Source organism: Astatotilapia calliptera, chromosome 6, assembly GCF_900246225.1.
Source record: "Astatotilapia calliptera chromosome 6, fAstCal1.2, whole genome shotgun sequence".
NCBI lineage: Eukaryota > Metazoa > Chordata > Actinopteri > Cichliformes > Cichlidae > Astatotilapia > Astatotilapia calliptera.
The window spans coordinates 11,279,685-11,300,596 of record NC_039307.1 but is presented as its reverse complement, the minus strand read 5'-3'; the positions used below and the strand labels follow the sequence as shown (position 1 = coordinate 11,300,596).

Genomic DNA, 20,912 nt, shown 5'->3' with positions numbered 1-20,912 from the left:
CCTGTTTGTGTTTCTGTTCGTGCATGTGTAAATGTAAATGTGTCAACTTGCAGATGAGTTAGAGCTGTCTACTACTGCAGCCAGAATGATTTTAAAAAAAAATTACAGTTCAATCAGACCACTGGCTTATTACACCAACAGAACATTGTTAGAGTTTGTAGTCTAGACTCTGAGCTCATCTAACCCAGCAGATATGGTACATATAGGAATTGGGGAATGATGAGTAAACATGCCCCCTGGAGTCTACAGGTGAATGCTGAGGCAGTGGAGAGGTCGACACAGCAGGAAGCAATTCAGTGCAGCCACCTCATTGACAGATCAGAGGGAGAGATGGAAAATTCTGCAGCTTTAATAGACCAACAAGTTGGGAGGGTGTGCTTGGTATGTGATGTGAGGAGAGTGAGAAATGTTCGTGTCTAAGAAGCAATGTAGTCTAAGGTGACTGCCATTGGTGTTTTAAATTAATATGTTATTTTATAGGGAAATATTGAACCTTAATGCATCGATCTTACATCTAATTAAGATATTACATGCAAAGCAACAAATTCGAATGATAAGAGAGATTTCCCCAAAATAGACAGTAATGAGAATGAGCTCAAAGTCAATCCCGTTGCAAAATTTAAATGCTTTGGACACATCCATGCATTAATAATAGTGCAATGTCATTCTGTCAGGAACTATTTAGCGGCACAGTGATTGCTTTTAATTTTGATATTTTAAAGAAAAGTTGATAACACTTTTACATTTCCCTAAATAAGGTTTTGGATTCTCCCAAAGATGACGAATATAAGAAGAGAAGTGTGATGAAATGAATTCAATACTAAATGAACTACAGTTGCATGGGTTCATCACAAAAACATATAGACAAAAAAAGCAGTCCATATAATAAATGTGAATGATGCTGTTTGCTTTCTTGTGCTATCTGCTTAAAGCTCCACTAATCAATATTTCTGGATTAGCCCCGAAACAGATCAAATGACACAGTGTAATGTAAAGTGTTGCTTGTTATGACAAAACAGCAGAGAATTATCGCCCACTTTCCAGCTCATTTGCACAGTGCTAATTGAACATCTTTGGCTCATTGTTTTGATTTTTACAGCTAATAACTCTACTGTTTTGATCCGGGTTCTCTTTAATCTTGTTTCAGTCGCAGCAGGCTGCTGTTTTAGGCAAGCTTTGATAAATCTACCCCGTGCCACCTGGCCAGCACCAAACAGCAAGAAGACAAAGTTAGTGACTTTCTGAAAAATTAGAAACTTACCCGTGGAGTCTGGGGAGACCAAATCAAAGCGAAAAGAGAAAAAATGTTGGAATTCTCAGGTGGACAGAGACGCTTTAGTCCAAATGAGAGATGACATGTTCTCTGTCTGCTTATGTAAACATGTGAAAGCTGTTTTACACGCTTGCAGTAGTGCCCCCAAGTGGTCAAACCCTTTAATTACATACATTACAATGAAATTTAAACAACTAAAAATAACTTTTATTTTTAATGATCTGTTATCTACAAGCATGCATAACTTCATAATGTCTGAGAACTAGTGGCATCCATCCTCTTCCATAAACAAAGATCCTGTTAGGAGTCCTCTCACTTACATAACACAGAGATGGACGGATGCATCCAATGAAAACACCCGATGCAAACCTTTTAAATGAATTGCTTTTTTGCTATTTGTGCTTTCCTTCAACAACATTCAGTGGGTGGATAAATAAACTACACAAAATAATTAACTTTTGTATGAAATATTTTACATGCTACATACTAAGTCATTGTAGAGTGCTAATTATTAACACTATCATGGACATAAAAAAGTGCTTTTACAGTTTTTGAATTGTAAAAAAAAACTATATATTTACAAGTGATATGTGGAGTGATAGTGATTCTGCGTTCAGTCTTGTTTGTAGTCTCATCTCACAGGTAAGTGTTACATGTGAAGCTAATGTCAGTTTCAAGGACAAAATGTTGACTGCTTGCTTTGACAGTATTTCATAAGGTCTGCTTTCCTTTTCTCCCCTCACTCTGTCAAAATACTGAGGTTTGTAGTTTGATTTCACAGGAAATGGTCTTGCATTCTTCAGATCTCTTGTCTGTCCAAATCAGTCTTCAGGCAGCAGGTGGATGCAGGTGGATGCAGGCAGATGCAGCGGTAAGTGGGAATGAGGTTTAGCAAACAGTATGGTGGGGTGACAGGGGGCTGTCAGGGGTCTCGGTCGGAGAGAGATCTGAACTGGAGCTTTTAAACATAGCCGAGATGTGGAAGGCCTGGGAGAAATATAAACACATGCCCAACTTGAGGATTAAGCAGACTTTGACATGTGGACACGCATTGATGCACAAAGACAAGCAGGCAAGTTATACTGACCACCCAGTAGGCAGTGAGAGCTCCCTGTATGTAGCCTGTTAATACATCAGACGGGTGGTGCCTGTAGTCTGAGATACGGGTCAGGCCTGTGTAGATTGCCAGCATAATCAAGAAAAACTGCAGCATGGGTCTCAGCAGCCGAGCTCCACGCCACGTCAGCCGTGCCTGCAGGTAAAACTATATTACAGAAACAAAAACAATATTAAATGCGCTGAGCAATACATTACAGATACAAGACGTTTACAAGTGAAGAGATAATTGTGGCTAAAGCTACGGATTACAGTGGGGAGGGGGAACAAAAGTTCTCTCTTTGTGTTGACGGTCAGGGAATTACAGCTTCCACCAGAAGGTAAGGGCTATGGTGGATGGTGATTGGATAAGTGGTTTCTGAGATGGGTTAAGATATGTTTTTGTTTTTTTGTGAGAGAGGTTTCATAAATGTGAGTGGTGTGGTAATGACAAATATATTTAATTTTGATACTACAAATGATTAAACATTGCATATGAAGGTTATAGGCGGTTATAGAATCTGAAGCATCTTTGAGAGTACTCAACACCTGTTTCTGGACTTATCAGTTATGGATAGTTAATTCAATTCAATTGAGTTTTATTTATATAGCTCCAGTCCACAATACCTCAAAGTGCTTTATATCGTACATAAAGGGTAAAGACCCTGCAATATTAGAAAGAAATCCCGAAATGGCAGAAACATGGCAAAAGACTATTCATAGATATTCATAAATATATATATTTATAATGTAAGCATTCATCAACTACTACCTTTGTATGCATTACTTTCTTGAGTCTTGGTGACCAAGTTCAACATTTTATCTATAATATTTTGCTAGCATTTGTGTTTGAACTCTTGATGAACAATTTAACTGTTAGCCATATTTTAGCTAAATAATGAGTAATAATTTTATTCATAAGATTAACTAGCTATTTAAAGTGTTTATCCGTTATGCTTAGGCAGCATTTGGTTTACTATTAGTTAACAGTGTCAACGAGCTAATGATGTACTTCTGTGTAGGTTTCCTCACCAGCTTTAATCATTTATGCATTCATCTTTTTCTCTACTGCTTAGTCTTACTTAAGTTTACTGTTCAGACTTGTATGGGTGCAGTTCTTTAATTTAATGGTTATTTCATTTTTTTGATTTAGTTGAGCTCTGTTAGCTGAAAACTTAGATACTAAAGAAATACCACCGGTGATACTTGTGCCCCTTCTTGGGAACATGGCTGGGAATTACTCTCTTAAGGCACTTTATAACCATTTTAACTTGACTTTTTATCCATCTCCCCTCTTTTTCACCAGTGCACTGTTAAAGCTTTCACGATAACTTTCAATACAACAGGAGGCAAATAATCTTGTTATTGTTTAATGGTAAATTAACAGTTAAGTGTTGTTTTATGGACACACGAGCAGCAAAAATTATTCTGAAATTATTCCTGATCTACTGTCACAGGTGTGTCACAGCCAACGCGCCACTCACATCATAAAACACCCGATATTGTGACGAGAGACTGTTGTGAGTCGGCTCTCATTGTCATCTAACAAAGTGGCTTCCACTTTTGGCACCCTAGTGTTCATTTGCTCAGAGAGATGCATGAAAATCACATTAAATTATCAACCCCCCACTCCCACCAAAAAAGGTAACATAGAAAGTCAAAAGAAGACAAAGTCAGGACAAAGAAAAGACTGAAAGTGCACAACTGTGCCTTCAGTTCCACTTATGAATTAGGCAGTGAGTTCCTAAGTTTAAAAAAGATTTTTTTTAAAAAAAATTATGAATAATAATTTCCCTCTTGAAATAAAGTGGTGCTAGTGACACTGTGAGAGAACAAAGTCGGGTAGCTAAAGATCCAGATGTGTGCTCCTGAAATAATAGATGTCGCAATGACCCCTCTGTGCTTTAGTCACTGAAAGCTGTGAAACACTGTTTTATATAACAGCAGCAACAGCAGTAAAAGTGATTCCTGTGCATCTGTTTCACTTTAAAGTGGGTAAACCCTCCTTAAAATGCTGTTGTAAGCTGAAAACTTTACAGTTTGTTGACTCAGACTTTGTCTAAGCCAGGTCCAAATCTTCCCACCAAAGGTTAATAGTGAAATACGCTCTCTTTGCATGTAATATAAATATGTAAAGTTCTATAGGACACTATAGAACATTTAAGATCAATCATGAACAATCATGTTATATTTTCTTTACGCTGAGCTTGTTAGCTGTAAAAATACTTGAATTTCTGCTGATGCACCATTTACGTCTGCATAAAAATGAGTACACATATTCACACACACGCACGCACGCACACACACACACACACACACACACACACACACACACACACACACACACACACACACACACACACACACTCTTGTACAATAGAGCAGCACAGTGAGACGAGGTCACACTCCTCCCAAAGCAGAACAAAGCAGTCTCTGTTTGTGCCGTATCTCCCTCCATTCCCTCATCTCTTATTCTCTCGCTCTTTGATGCTAACTGGACTGGGGATGAGTCCCTGTTTCATTCATTCTCTCTCAGCATTTTACAGAGTGATGGTAATTGGAAATTGGAGAGACAGTCAATTTTCTTTGCCAGTATGAATGTGTGGTGTGTGGGAGAGAAAAAGAGAGAGAGATAGAGGAAGAGAAACATTTTTGAAAAAGTGACTAATAAATAGAGATACTCACAGCTAAGTAGAGCATTGTGAACATTGCAAAAGAAGCATGGCCCGAGAAAAAGGACTTCCTGAAAAAGTGGAGAAGTATTTAGAATTGCAAATTTCAATACGACATTAAAAGCACAAATTCATGAATGCAGACACACACCTGGCTTCCTCCTCTAACTGGTGGTCAGGCTGGCGACAAGTCACTGTTTCAATGTAGGTCCCAGGTGTGCAGTTGAGTGATGCATAGGTAATGCCGCACACTGACAGGAAGTGCGGTCGCAGCCGTCCCACGCTGAGCTTGGCCATGTTGGTCAGTGATTGGCCAACACAACATCCAAACAGGAAGCACCCCAGCTCCTTGTACAGGCACGAAACGTATACGTTCCTCACAAAGGCCTTCGAGCTGACACCGTGGAAACGCACCCGATAACACTCGCCGAGGGCGATCTAGATTCAGATGCAACGTGAGAATCGCAAGATTACATGTTGTTGTACAATAAATGACAATGGGGTGACTGATGCGACAGGAATGATGAAGATGATGAATACTCACAGTGAGGCCGGTGATGATGATGCCACCTGTGATGAGTAATTCATCTGGTATGGCTTCTCTGTGCAGGTAAGGATACGTGATGCTGGGATCCCCACAAATGAAGCCTCTTCTGTAAGGACTCAGTGCCTTTAGCTCACATGCAAATAAAGGGATGGAAGCTGAGTGGGAGGAAGAAAAGGGAGAAAAATAGAATTAGACCAAAATTAAGTATTTTAAATCCCCAGTTTCCCTCTGGGTGAAAGTATTCTTTGAAAGTGATACATGGGAGGAGAAAAGAGGAGTAAGTTCTCATCTCAGGTTAACCAAGAAGAGACATTGTTAATGATAGACAAAAATAATATAATCAAAACATAAATTTAAAGCTACATAGAAGACAGATGAATAGGGATTTTGAGAAAGGAAAAAAAGTTTGGGAAAGTAAGACGGTTACAGAAAAAAGGAAATCCAACTTTTTCTTTGGAGAACAACCATTAGGAATGTCGGGGTCGTAACACTCCTCCACTGGGACCAAAGAAACTCAGAGAACAGCCGAAAGCTCCAGTTTCCTTACTGAATAAAAGCTGAATCCACTGAGAGTGGAAGAGCGGAGCAAGGCAGCGCTCAGTAAAAGACCCAGTTTGGCTGCGCATGTGTGTATTTGTGTCTAAGTGTATGCATTTCTGTTGATGAGGAGAGAAAGGGGGGGTTGTTTGTGACTCCAGTTGAGCTCTTCCCAACAAAACAAAGCGTAAAAGCGCCAATAGACCCGAGCCAGAACCAGCCTCACACTGTCTCTGTTTGTCTCTCATGTCCTCTCTCCTTCTCTGCCTCCTGTTTGCATGCCTGCACGCACACACAGAAAAGACAAGGGTGGGGAACAGACATCAAAACAGACAAAGAAAGAGAGAAACAGAGACTTCTCGCAGGGCCTCCACCCTTCTGCACAGATCCAATCTGTTTATAGGCTACTTCTCTGTCCAGCTTGCTCCAGTCAGCCAGCATTACATAACCCCTCTCCCACCACCAATACCACTATGAGCTAGGGTCAACAAGTAGAGTCGTGATCATGTATGTGTACACACACATGTGATAGTCATGGATCGTACATTATTTATTGAATTCCCCCTGGCCTGACTCTACCCTGAGAACTGTATGTTGTCATGGAAACTGCACAATTCCCTGGGCAATGCACAAACCAGCTGGCACAAAGAGCTGAAGAGCAGCAGAAAAAGAGGGGTGGCATGTAGATGAAAGGGGCGAAAACGAACTTTCTGTCTCTTTTACTTTTCTGGTTTCCTCCTTTTTTCACCTTTTTATATTTGCTGCTTTTTTTTTTGAAGACTCTAAGATCATCACGTTTATAAGTACCCAAATACCCACTGATTTCTTGATGAAGGGATGAAAACAAAGTGGAACAGCACTTAATATGGGCGACGTGATCTTATTGAAAGCAATAACAAGTGCACGGGATTTTGTCGCTGATGAACAAATTCCTCAATGACTCGAGACTGTAGGAGAACATATGGATTTAAACAAACAACAAATGACTCGCTTTGATAATACCCATATTTCTTGAATTATTTGGAAGAATTTAACAGAATTGTGCAAAAACATCCACAAACCCTTTTCGAGACAACAGAATGTTATTAGCTGATTGAAGTCTATCAACTCACTGCTGAATCGACTGCAGATTTCAGCTATAAAAACATTCACGAGAAAACAAGTTTCTTACGTTGTAGCCTACAGTTAAAAAAATACAGAGACCCATTCAGCATATCGGTTAGTGTAGTTTGTACTAATGCACACTGGCACCAGTGTAGTTGTAATTAATGAAAAAAAAAACTGCACGGAAGTCCAGTAACACAATGAACACAGGGCTGTATCAGCTTATAACACAGGGTTAAATGTTGAAGTATGTTATGCTGCGGAATACATGGCCTTGTACAAGGCAATGCAGACCCCTCAATAAGCAATATAGTGTTATGTTAAACACTGACAAATCCAATTAGCTAGGCCTTCTTACCAAGAAAGAGGCAGAGCAGGTCTAAGCCGACCAGAAGTTTTCTTTTGGATAAAGCCGGTCCAGTTATCTCTATGAGTTTCTTCCCAGTGCCGTTCTCCATCCCCAGGCCGCTCTTGTTTTCCGTCAGTTTAAGCTGGAGGTCCGCGCTGGAGACGGGCACACCGGCGCTCTGCGGGGCAAACGTATCCAACATGACGATTAGCTGCGAATTGTAGGTCGGTTGTAGATCTTACTGGCATCAGAAACTTGGGAGCGCCCTTTGGCTACTCATGTGCAGATCTCCAGGGAAAGTGAAAGTTAATCCAAAAGTTCCCGGAGTATTTAATATGCTACCTGGAGCGCGTGGTGACGTGTTTCTTCGCTGTCAAAGTGGAGAAATGTTTTACTCATGTTGGTGTCAGTCTGCAGGGCTCGTTCAGACTCGCTGAAGTGCCTCCGTCAGCTTAAAGATATGCGTGGTTTGCGAAACTAGTTGATAAAATCTCTCACTCTCTCCCTCTCTCTTCCTGTCAGCTCATCGAACATTAGGGAAAACAGGGAGGGAAAAATCCGCAAGTCCTAATTAGAGGCAGCACATCAGATATGTGTCACGGTGTGACGGTGGTTATTGCATGGATGCAGTCTGGAAGATATTTCTCCATCACTACTACTGTATGACTTATCGCCTACAAAAATGCAGGTGATGGGGGATTGGGAAGAATTCACAAGTAGACTAAATAAAACTTCTTATCACTTTAAAAAAAAAAACACTGAGATTCGAAGTATTTTAAGTAATTTAGCCCACAGTTAAAAAAAATACAAATATTTGCCATTGATCTGGACATATTTTACTTTTTGAGTCTGATTACTTTAGTACTTTTTAAATGTAATTTTTACATAGTTGTTTGAAAAACACATCGTGCTTTTTTTTTTATCGTGGTTTATTGACCCCTTCAAATATATCATAAGTAAGAATAATCCTCAACTGAAATCTATAGGCGAATTCTACAAGATGGTGGTAGAAGTAACAAGTGGAGAAAAAGATGTTAACAGTATTTTGAGTTCATACAATCTTAACAAGACTGAATTTTCTTTTCTTTTCTTTTCTTTTCTTTTCTTTTCTTTTCCAATACAGTTTAAACTCTCAGGCAAACCTTCTTGAGCTCTTCTTTTGGATGCTGGTATACTCTTTTCTCTGTCAAGATGATCCCACTGCTTCAAGGATGTTGAGTTCCAGGTTATGAGGAGAGCAGTCCACGACTAACAGTGAGTCATCATATGTTTTTCTTTCCAGCTATGCTTTTCTAGAATTGGCATTATCTTTCTTCTATTGAGGGACACGAGTGCCCAAAAGAAATAAATTAACACATTATTAAATAAATGTGCAATTAATTATTTTGCATTTGTAATAAACAAACAGTTTATTAAATATTTAAATTAAATTTACTGATATTTAATTAATTGCTTGTTACAGATTTTTATTCATTAACAACACACTTAGTTAATTATTTCATGATGTATATATTTAATTAATTTTGGCCCTCCACGTTTTCCAGATCTCTTCCATACATATTGTGGATGATTTCAGCCATAAATTTCAAATTTGGATTAATAGCTCTATTTGACTCATTCACTGTGGTTTTTGTGAAATTTGGCATACCCTATTCTTTTCTTCCTGTTTCCTTTCCTTGAACGTAGCTTCTTGACATTCACCCTTCCACTGAGGTCAAAATTTTGAGGCTTCTAGTGAACAGAATGGCTCAACTGAAGGGCCAGATGGAACTTTCAGTTCCCGTGTCGGGTCTTAATAATATATATTTTGTTCTTCTTAATATGTCCCTAATACTATCCTAATAACTACCCTAATAACACCCTAATTCAATACCCTGTTGTACACAACAATATTAAGTTTATATTTTATACTGTGGGCCTGTGTTAAGCGGCTAAAGAAACAAAACAAAAAGCATTCCTTTAAAAATGGTCAGGTTTGTGCCTGAACTATAAATGAGTGAAAAAGTAACCAATGTCCAAAGAAAAACTTAGAAAGACCTTCAGAAAGTTTGGAGAATGATGACTGAAAACCAATTTAAAACATTACAAGTAAGTACTTTATAAAGATGTGGTTCTTGTGTCAGTGACAAATAATAGTAAAGTTCAGCTTTTGGAAAATACCCACAGTGGTTTGATGCCAATGTGTGAAAGAACTGTGGTAACTGGAACATGCAGTTCCATGCAACGTGAAACTACAGAGCCAGCAACCAGTTATTTTAGCTTAAAAGCTAGGCATGAAGACTGGAAACAGCTGATAACGTCTATACTGGATACAGTCTATATGACAAAAGGGAGCACAGTCTATCTACCGGCAATGCTATATACTGGGAGAAATTGACCCAAGCTGGTGTGCTGTCACACTCACGGGAAGAACCACAAACAATGTAAGTGACCCAAACACAGTGATTGGAACATGGGCAAGAAGTGGGTTATATTATTATTGTGGGCAGAAAACCCTTTTGGTCCATGTTCCTCTGGGAAGTGAAGGGACATGTGCTATGGTGCGGCTGGGAGCTCCACTCATACTCATTGGAAACCAGGTAAAAGCCATTCCACAACGCACCACACGTACTTTAACAGCCAAACGTAAAAGACACATTTTGGCAAAAAAGAGGGACCCAGGGTACCCATGCGTACGACCCCAGACTGAACTCTCCTACCTGGATTGACTCCATAGGGGTGCCCAGGGGAGTTCCGAACGAGTATAAACTAGCAGACCAAGTAGCTTCAGGATTTGAAAGTATATTCATCTGGGTAACGCCTAATAAGAATGTTGATCGCATTAACTATGTACATTACAATGTGCTGAGACTCTCTAACCTTACTAGGGATGCCATGGAAGGGTTCGCAGAACAATTGGGTCCGACCTCGTTGATGGGAGTGCAAAATCGAATGGCCCTTGACATGTTGTTGGTGGAGAATGTGCTGCACCTTTATCCCCAATAATACTGCTCCAGATGGCTCGGTAACCCGAGCTCTGGAGGGCCTGAAAACTCTGTCTAAAACCATGCATGAGGACTCAGGTATCGACAACCCGCTGGAGAGCTGGATGTCATCCGTGTTTGGCCAATGGAAGGGTTTGGCTATGTCGGTTATGCTTTCAATTGCTACATTTTTAGGGATACTGGTCACCTGTGGTTTTTGTCTCATTCCGTGTGCCAGAGCATTGTTGGTAAAGGTAATAACAAGGGCTGTGGACCCCGGAGCGGTTGTTCCGATGTCCATAATGCCACTGATTTCTTTCAAAATGTCAAAAGAGGGAATGTGGAGATACAGAAATTATTTTACTGCTAGAATATAACCTGCATTATTAACATTGGATTAATAATATATCCTACAGCCTTGATATTGCATTAAAGATGTTTATTAAAGCTATGGCCATCACCTTAACCTTTTTATTACAGGTGCAGCTATGATTATTTTACACACATTGCATGTTTGTGCTCATTTAGTGTTGATGCTCAGTCTATTAAAGAAGGTTTTAAGCTTTGTGGAGCGCTATGTCTTCACAATCTATTGTGTAGGTGACTTGGAGCATAGAAGGATAGACAGCAAACACGCTTACAACACACATATAATCCAGAAGCCTGCCAGGCCAAAGGCCCGAAATTCATTTAGCTTCTAACTGCATTTCAGTTTACTTAGTAACAGATGACAGAAGACCAGTTAAGAAAAGGACAAGTACTCAGAGACCATCTAGACTTGAAATGTATTGCCATGTATGAAAGATGTTATAGAAAAAAGAACTTCTGTGTCTGTTTTTAGCCATCTAAGATGTACCTTTTACTGTAATCGATGTATTTGATCTGTAATCGACGCAAGAAGGGGCGTTAACCCTGATGTTATATAACTATTGCCAAATGTATTTTTAGCAGGAGATGGTGTGCTGATGTGATGCTGTATACTTCTCCTCCTGCGTGTGTTTTAATAAACTCATTGTTTGATTGCACTCTCCTGGGCCTCCGTTGGTTTGTTTCATTTCTCAACATTTTCGAACTCGTGACATTTTGTTCATTTATGCCTTTGTTTTTGTGTAGCAAAATCAGTAGCACCACTTTCCTAAAAGTAAGCAAACCAACGTGTACACTGAAAAATATCAGCACAACAAAAAGTGACCCTATTTACAATGACAGAAACAAAAAGTCCCAGTTGTATGTTTTCTTTTAGAAACTTTGTGGTGGTTGACTCCTGAACGAACCAAGGAGGGGAATAACCAAAAAGGCACCAAAGATATGTTTTAAAAAAAAAACAATTTTTGCCTCGTCTTACAAGAGACGAGTACAATTAAAGACTTTACATTTTGCTGTACCCTTTTCCAGTTTTCATACACTTTAAATGTACTTATAAATTTCCATTTTTTAGATGACCTGGTGCGATAAGCTTGATTTTTTAATATGTTGCATTTATTTTCATTACGTGGGACATGGAAAACAAAAGCTTGCTCACAAGGAAATAAAACACAACAACTTTACGAGTCGTTTTATCCTCACAAGTAGTGTTACAATGTATAAAAAATATTCTTTTCTTTTTTAAATTAAGAGTAAATTAAGAAATTGGTGATTAACTTATTTTGTTAAGTGAAACTGCAGCACAACATTCAAGATAAACAGTTGTCAGCAGTAGGTGGCAGCAAAACCCCTATCAGTGGATGCTCTACTCTAGCAATTATCCTGGGGTTTAGCCATTTTTGTTTTTGTTTTCATACATGGAGGAAGATAGAAAGATAGCATGATCCTGACTGTGAAGTGAAAACACAGAGAGCTACTTCCCTGTGAGAAAACCCAGCACATCATAACGTTTGTTTGTTTTTTTGGTCAATTAGGTGAAGTGGGGCCACATGTAATCCTGACCACAGAAAATCCAGGACGAAATGTGCGTGGGTGTGTATTTGTGCAAGGTTGTACGTTTAGCAGTTGTTTACTTTATCTGAGGCATTTAACAGTGACATAGTTCCTCTTTTACCTTCCTCCGACATTTCGTCACTTTCCGTAAGGAAGCTCGAGCGTCATTTTGTAAAATGATTTTATTCTCATACATTACAAGGCCTCTATGCAACTTCCTCTTAACAAAGGTCTCTGAAATCTTTTAAAACAGCACGCAAGGTGAACAGATGTAGATCATAAATTCAGATAAACTAAATACCACACACACACACACACACAGATGCTGTTCGTTTTTAACAAGCTCAATCTTTTTCAAAACAGCTGGGAAACTCTTGAGGAATTTGTCTGTGCTGCCTTATTTTTAATAGTTTGCTTATTTGTATATTTGTGGTTAGTTTCATTGAGGAACAGAAGACATGGGTTTGCCCTGGTGGAGCATATGACCTTCTACAAATGCTCGTAATGCTAAATTTCTTATTTTCTCTGTTTCAGACTGACTTCCTCATCTCAGTCACCCACACAGCAAGAATCCCCACATTTTTCCCATTACCGTGTCATGCTTCTCAGTTGTCATTCCTCATGATATTTTAATTAAGTACTTTTTTGTTTTTGTCTTCCCCAAAGTTTAAGGTTAGATAGCGTCACAAAGGCCATGACATTATCTAATGTTACTAAACAAAAAGCAATGGAAGATGTAAAACTTACCTGTGTATTATAATGTAAAAAACATTGTTATTGGGCTTTGCATGAATGCAGCAATAAAGGTTTTTGGACATCACTTAAACTTTCGAAAAAATCCCCCAAAAACTCAACAGAGAAGAAACTAAGAAAAACTTTGAGACAGTTCAGCTGAAAATCTAATTTGAGAGAAACTGAGCTGAAAGTTTTGGCAGAACTAACCTGTAGTCAGTCAATGTAAATAGTGACAGTGGCCCTCCTGTCAGGTCTGTACTGGAATGGTTCAACCCTGTGAGGTGAAAGTGCCTACTCTAACCCTGAGCCTACATTTTGGAGAATTAATAGCCCGCAGATACAGTTTATCTACAAAATATAGCAGATAAACTGTGGCTTTCAGAACATCCTTACTTCTATCTGGCATACATTTAACAAGATGATTGACACAATAGCGTCACACAGCTGCTTCAGATTTGTCCGCCGCACATCCATCACGCAAATCTTTTAATCTAGTGTGGAAGCAATTACAGTGAACTTACTATCATATTGGAATATTCACTTTGAGATGACCTGAGCTTTGAGACATGGCCCTTCACCCTGCTGGAAGGAGCAATCACAAGATGGGTAAAGTGTGATCATGAGGGAAGACATATGGTCAGCAACAATACTCAGGTGGAATTTAAGCAATTCTTAGTAGTTATTAAAGAGCCCAAAGTGTGCCAGTAAGCAATCCCCTGCACAACCAACAACACCACCAGCCCAAATTTTTGATGCAAAGGAAGCTCGATCCAAGTTTTTATGGTGCTTTCAGCAAATTTTGACCATACCACCCAAATGTTGCAACTGACATCGTGGGTCATCAGACCTAGCAACAGTTTTCCAGTCTTCAGTCGCCCCACTTTTTTGAGCGTTTACAAACTGATTAATAATAAGTGGATGTTTGAGCTGCTATCATATGTATACATATATGGAATGAACAGCTCAACTGTAGGTATGCAAATTTATTGAGCAAATCACAGTGAGTTTTGTACAGTGCATACAAAATATGTAAAAGAAAAATTGGGAGTTGAAAATTTGTAATCACAATAGACTCAATATAAACTATTGAGTTCCATGCTCTGTTTTAAACTTGTCTGTAGCCAACAAAATATCTTGTAAATCAGGGCCCTATTAGGAGACATAAAAGTAGAAGTATTGGAACTTAAAAATCATTCAAATAAATAAAAAGTGGCAATATTTCTCTACCACAAGTTGTTCACTAGTTTTCTACTTAACAGCACTAAAAGGCTAAGCAATGATGTCAGAGATGAAGAAACAAACACAGGAACTAAACATGACGCACAGGCACGTAAATGTGTTTTATTGTATTCAAAATAAGTTTGTAAGTACACGACAGCAGAGCAATAATGTTTTTAAATGTTATTCTTACTAACCCATAACCTCTTTTGAATTCACGTGATCTAAAAAGTACAAAATACAGCACAAACATTACCCTCTGTGTGAACAATACACCATCTTTTTGGTTTCTATGATAAAGCTATATATATATTTAAATATTTTTTTGTATACATTAGTGCCAGAATTTGCACTGTGTTTGTTATCTAAGTGGTAGCCACTTCCTTTTACCCATGACTTCTTGTTCAGGAACAGCCACAAACATTCCCTTAACATGATCCAAAAATAGTATTAGAGTGCCATTACCATAAATCCCAATATACACTATGCTGACTCTACAGATCATCACCTGATGCTAGAGGAAGAGTCTTCACTAGTTATTCACCATCAATTACACAATAGACTGTAATGCCTGTGATCAGTCCAGTTAGTTCTTTTACAGTAACCCCCCCCCCCCCCCCCCCGCATGTATTCATATCTGCATTTAATTATTACTAGTTTTTTTTACAAGTTTTTTTAAAATGTGTAAGTCACTTTTACACCGGTGATAATAAATAAATAGAAACATAAACAAATGGCTGTCCATGTGTTTTTATTACTGGTTTATTGCTACCTTGACTTCCCTGTCTTGCAGCTTTTTTTATGCTGCACTATCCAGCAGAAAATTTCACTGTAAACTATCAAATAGTTGTTGATATATTTTAGTCTGGACCAACATCTAACTTCAGCATGACTATTTATATGAATGCGAATAAAGTGTTTATGTAGCATACAGATAGCAAAAAGCCCTTTCTCAAATGTGTGTGGATAGCGATGTCGGCGTAGACTCTATTGCAAGAGGATCAGTGAAATGAGCACTCGTGAGGTAAGGAAAGGACAAAAAAGTAATTAATTGATAAGTTTATATTTAACATCTCATTGTAAATGTCACGTCTGTGCAGAAAGCAGCACAAGCATGTTCTGTTTGTTTCAACTTGAAATGTCAGTCACAAGTTATTAGCTGCTTCTATAGCTAATAACTGCCTTTTGTGTTAATGGTTAGTTTTTATAACAACTGCATAAACTGGAAGACAGACATGTCAAACATGTTGAAAAACTGAAGCATCCTGTAAGTAAGTTAATGCATATGTAAACATCACATTTTGAATTCAGAAAGCCAGATAGCCATGCCACTCTGATAGAATTCATGGTTTTGCGGCATGTACCTCGTTTGGGTTTCTAAACGTTCTTTGATGGTGAAGCAAGTGGTGACTGTGATGGTGAAACTGATATGCTAATGAATAGAAGACCAAGCTATTACATGGCATGTAAAATATTTAGAAAGACAATGAAATAAAATAATAATAATAGAATAAAGATAATAATATTGGCCAGTTATATTTTGACTTTGTGTAAGACAGAAGTTCCTTTCTTAAATAAAAGCATTACTTTTTTTTTTTTTTTTGAGAAAATCACTCTCACTATGTAATCCTTTTAGTGTCACTCTTCAACTCTTCGTGCCTTTCCCCTCTCTTATACAGATATGGTGGGGAATTCCCATACTTCTATTATCAAAGCATTGAACTGTACCTGTTAAGACTAAAGTTTGACTAGCTGAAAAGGGAAAATAGTTTTTGCAGTATTAATAGATTCCACCATCCAGCTCCTCTTAATAGCTGAACCTCTTGCGGTCTTTCTCTTTCTTGGGCTCCCTCTCTCTCCCTCTCTCTCTCACTCACACACACACACACACACACACACACACACACACACACACACACACACACACACACACACACACACACACACAAAACAAAGGGATATCCCTAGCTTTTTTTTTTGTTTTTCAAGCTAAAGTCAGTCTCATTTCACATGCCTCTGGTGAAACTGCTTGTAGTTGCTCCTAGCAGATAAAACTCTCTCGCTCTCTCGCTTTCTCAAACGCAAGAAGGGATATTCCTGGTTATTTTTTGTGCAACCAGTCACACTGTCATTTGACATGCTCCTGGTAAAACTGCTCCTAGTACTCTCTTCCCCCCTCTCTCGTGCTCTCTCTTTCGCTCTCTCTCTCTCTCTCTCTCTCTCTTTATTATTATACATACAAATGCCCTACACTGTCCAATCACCCACAAACCCCAAACACACACCGACATAAAAAAAATGAAAGAAAAAAAAAACTCCCATAAGGCCTAAGACAGCCGCGTCCATATTCGCTTTTTTCATGCGATCATTATCTCCATTGTGCCACTTTTGCCAGTCCTGCTTTGTTCAAAGTGAAAAGGTTAGCTATGTTTGACTGTTTCGGAATGTAGTGCAGTTGAAGGTATCGTCTCTTCTGTCCCTTTCGTTTTCCACCGCACTTCTCTAGGGTGCACTTGCGCAATAGCGAAGAGCGCTGCGGAAAATCTGCGCGTCTATTTTCTCACCTCCTGTAAGACCAGGGAAGGAGGGGGTGTGAATGTGTGGGGACGGTAGGGAAACCCATGACTTCCGCGTTTTTCCTCCCTGTCTGAAAGTGACTTCACGTACATAAATAGCTATGGGTGCTTACAGTTGAAACATTTAAACCAAGACACGCAGTGGACTCGGCGGACGAGCGGACTATCTTTTGGTCGTCAACCAACCAAAGCCGGACCTATAAAACTTTAAAGCTCGCTCAAACCTTTTATTCTGAGAAGATAAAAGCTGCTCAGTGTGAACTTTTTGACCGAAGCTCAAGCGACCCTACTGCGGATTGATGGGACAGCAAGCCAAAGACGTGGACGTTGAAGCGCTTCAGGAAAGAAGCCCTCAGCGTGGAAGGTGCCTGGACAATTTTTTAGTCATGTCCATCAGCTTTCTTTTTGTGGCAACCACAGCTCTTGCAGTCGGAGGAGCGATGGTTGTGATGGAACTGCGGTCGGACATGAAGTCCTTGAGTTCGCCCCCATCAGTTGGGACGCCGCAGAAGCAGACGGGAGACGCATCTTCCCCAGCATATAAGGTAATTAATTATTATCATTTTGTTCAGAAAGTTTGTATAACCTTTTACTTTATATCGTTTCTTTTCTTACATTTATCCATTTTGATTCACAAATTCTTTACTGTTTTGCCAACAGATGGAGAAATTTTCCTATTTACAAGCCGCCAACTCAAGTAAGTCTTTTACTGATTTTCCAAATATATAAAGCCATGTAACATAAAGTCTTTTGAATCTACAGAAAAAACGGAAGTTATAACATTTTTTTTGCAAAAGATTTAGAGTAGGCAGAAAATAATGACCTCGTGGTTTAACGTTATTGTTAGTCTTTTACTGTTTGCTGTTTATATGAAAAGTGTACATTTAAGTTTTTGAGAAAAATAAAAACCCTATTTTGCATTACAACAAATGGGGTTACAAGTCTTAGCAAATCTATAAGTGTAACCGCCAAATCTGATTATCTTGTGTAAACAAAAACTAAAATAAATGTAATTGTCTCCTCTTGCAGAGTTGGAAAACTCCACCATGCAATGGAAATCCATCTCATATGGTAAACGGACAACTGTAGGAAGCAACTTTGTCTTCGACCCAGAGCGGCATTCACTGACGCCAGTACAAGATGGAGCCTACTTCATGTATGTTGAGCTAAATTTCACCTGCACTTCCACATGCAACGCGGGTGTTCTCACGGTGAAAGTAGGTGATAAACTTACCTGCAAAGTGGAGCTTCCAGCAGGTATACTACCTGTGAGCAGGAAATGCTGGACTGTTGCTCAACTAAAAAACCAGGGAATGCTCACTCAGATGACAGTACAGAAAGGCCTAGAAGACTGGAAACTGGAGCTGCAAAGCTCAGGATTTGGAATTTTCCTCATAGACCCATAGATGCACATGCTGGAGTGCTACTGCTGTTATCTAGAAGTAAATGGACCCGAGACACGTGGGTTGTAACGAGTAAGAACAGAAGTCTGTTTTTTCATAAACCCACATAGTTGAAAACGGACAGGCTTGGGTGCCGTTTTTCACAGCTATGACGAGCTTCCTTGCAAAGGTTCTAGGAGAAAGAACCTTATGAGACTCAAGAAAAGCTGCATTTGTGATAATGCAAAGAGAATATGGAGAGACTAGAAACTTGCCTCATTGTATGTAATTATGTAAAAATGTTTCTCTGTATATTTATTTGGTGATATGGAATTATTTATGTACTTATGTTGCTTTTATTTATAACTTTTATTTATAGAAATGTTTATATTTTGTATAGGATTTTTTTTAAATGTACAGTAGATGTCACTACACTGATATTGATGTGCAATATACAGATTTCAAGTTGTCATTAGGCCTCTGCAACCACAATAAAAAAAAAACCCTTTCAGGGATGCATTTAGTTCTTCTGTTGTTAATCTGTTCTTGGAAGCAATGAGTAACCAAGTGATGAGTGAGATTGTGCACTTATGCAGAAAAAAAGTCAGAGTTAATCAAAACATATCCAGAATTTCTAAAACATTCAGTTTATTTGTTTATTAATTACAATTAAGTGTAAAGACTCAACCTAAGAAATTGTTTTGCTTTTAAAAGATGTCTAAGTCCTGTGGACGAACCCATTGTTGAATGTATTTCTCTGTTATCCATATTAAAAACATGGATGTGGTGACATGAAGTATTTTTTAGTGTTAAATAAGAAAATGTGAAAGCGACTGTGACAAATTTTACCTCAATGTTACACACCTCATTCCGGGAACTGGATGCACATCACATCCTGTTTATTTACCATGATGTGTGGTGAAGAAAAAAAAAACCTATAAGCCACCAAACAAACACCTCCCGTATATACGTGAGATGGAGATGTCAAGTGAAACAAAATTTCATCTGGTGCTGTCATAATGAATGAGGATTTTCATGGTTCCAACAAATGCTCAAAGCAAAAAGCAGGCTTTAGTACATGTACATATAAAAAGATGGTTTTGGTCTAAAAGTAAGTACTGAATGTAACGAACTAAAACAAAGTAAGTTTAATCATATCCTTACTTTTAAAGATGAATGTACACTTTCTGCATATGACAAAAACACATGCACTATCAGTGCATGTGTTTTTGTGCATATGCAGGTACAGTGTTTTTCTTTTTTTTTTCTTTTTTTGCTTATATGGACTCACTTTTCTAAACTAGTGATTTTCAAAACTGAAAGAAACATATAAATAAAGAAATTTCAAGTTCAATCAGTTGTTTATTTTTACAGGTACACATTTGGTGTGATGCATTGTTTTTGGGACCAGTGGTTACGAGTGAACCTACAGCTCCCGTTATCTTTATTGAAGTTGTTTACAGCTGGTTTAGCCCGCAAGTTTGTTGTTTTTGTTCATTCCTCTAAACGATTCAGTGGCGCACACAGCTGTACATAGCTGTACCTTAAAAATTAGGCAGATACATTTATAACTTTATTGACTTTTTATTTAACATTTAGCAATTTTCTGCCAGCCTTCCAAACATGGACAAGACTTGTTTGGTGCTGTTACACTGCTGTAATGTGTATAGCTAAGTTAAAAAAATCTTGGTTCACTTATGGCACATCTGCAGTAGTGTCTTTGGACACGAGAAGTCACCACCTACCAGCATTGCACCCTTAATAGGTGACTAGGTAGTGGCAGGTGTTCCACCTTTGGTACAGCTTCCTGCAACCAGTCAAAAACCCTGGTGAACCTGATTGGCCAACTCTTTGACTCCTGCTTTGTCTTTCATGGACTACAAGCGGGCAAATGCGGCGTTGCAAACTTTCTGTTAAGAAACCTCCTCGTAATGTGTTTCTACAAACTGTAAAGCTTAGGGCAAAAGGCCATAAAGTTGTTTAATCTCTCTTTCTTGTATAACAATTACTGTTTTTTGGGAGTTTCCATCTTTGGTGAGTTCTGCTATATGCACCCACATATACTTAGTGTGCTAGCAGCTGAGAAATCTTTGGTATGATAAACTTGGTTTGTAATACATGTCCCAGGTTGTTGTGGTAGTTTTATAGTTTTCTTCTCTTATTTTTACTCTAGAACAAATGTCTTTACTTCTAATAAATTTTTATTTGTTTATCTTTGAGCAAAATCTGAAAACAAAAGGGAAAAAGTTGCTGCGTAGTTTACCTTTTTTGACTTCATGTTGTTTCCTCAGTGATTTCCCTTATTTCATAGTGCAGTCAAATAGTCAATAGCCTGTCAAATAAGCTTCAGTTCTATCTAAATTCAGATCAAGTTAGATAGGACAGTAGCATTGTAAATAAAAGACAGATTTTGAAAAGTAAACCACTTCTCTGCAGCTTTCTTAGCCAACTATAACCGCCACCGCACATAGAAACTCGTGAAAAGTTTGCACGCTGAATAGTTTATAGCAGCTCTGTTGCAGCACATCAAATTGCCCTTATACC

General features: G+C 38.6%; 2 protein-coding genes across 2 annotated transcripts; one reads left to right on the top strand and one right to left on the bottom strand.

Moving 5' to 3' along the window:
* Positions 1 to 1,458: 1,458 nt before the first annotated feature.
* LOC113023865 (phospholipid phosphatase 3-like) lies at positions 1,459 to 8,121 on the bottom strand. Its single transcript, XM_026170282.1, has 7 exons — positions 7,920 to 8,121; positions 7,587 to 7,755; positions 5,585 to 5,742; positions 5,192 to 5,478; positions 5,054 to 5,111; positions 2,361 to 2,537; positions 1,459 to 2,260 (listed from the first exon to the last, which is right to left on the bottom strand). Exons 1-7 carry the CDS (start codon positions 7,974 to 7,976, stop codon positions 2,162 to 2,164), a joined length of 1,005 nt encoding a protein of 334 aa, XP_026026067.1. The 5' UTR covers positions 7,977 to 8,121; the 3' UTR covers positions 1,459 to 2,161.
* Positions 8,122 to 17,004: 8,883 nt separating this feature from the next.
* Positions 17,005 to 18,693, top strand: LOC113023244 (uncharacterized). The gene is made up of 3 exons (XM_026169270.1): positions 17,005 to 17,531; positions 17,647 to 17,683; positions 18,016 to 18,693. Exons 1-3 carry the CDS (start codon positions 17,286 to 17,288, stop codon positions 18,390 to 18,392), a joined length of 660 nt encoding a protein of 219 aa, XP_026025055.1. The 5' UTR covers positions 17,005 to 17,285; the 3' UTR covers positions 18,393 to 18,693.
* Positions 18,694 to 20,912: the final 2,219 nt, after the last annotated feature.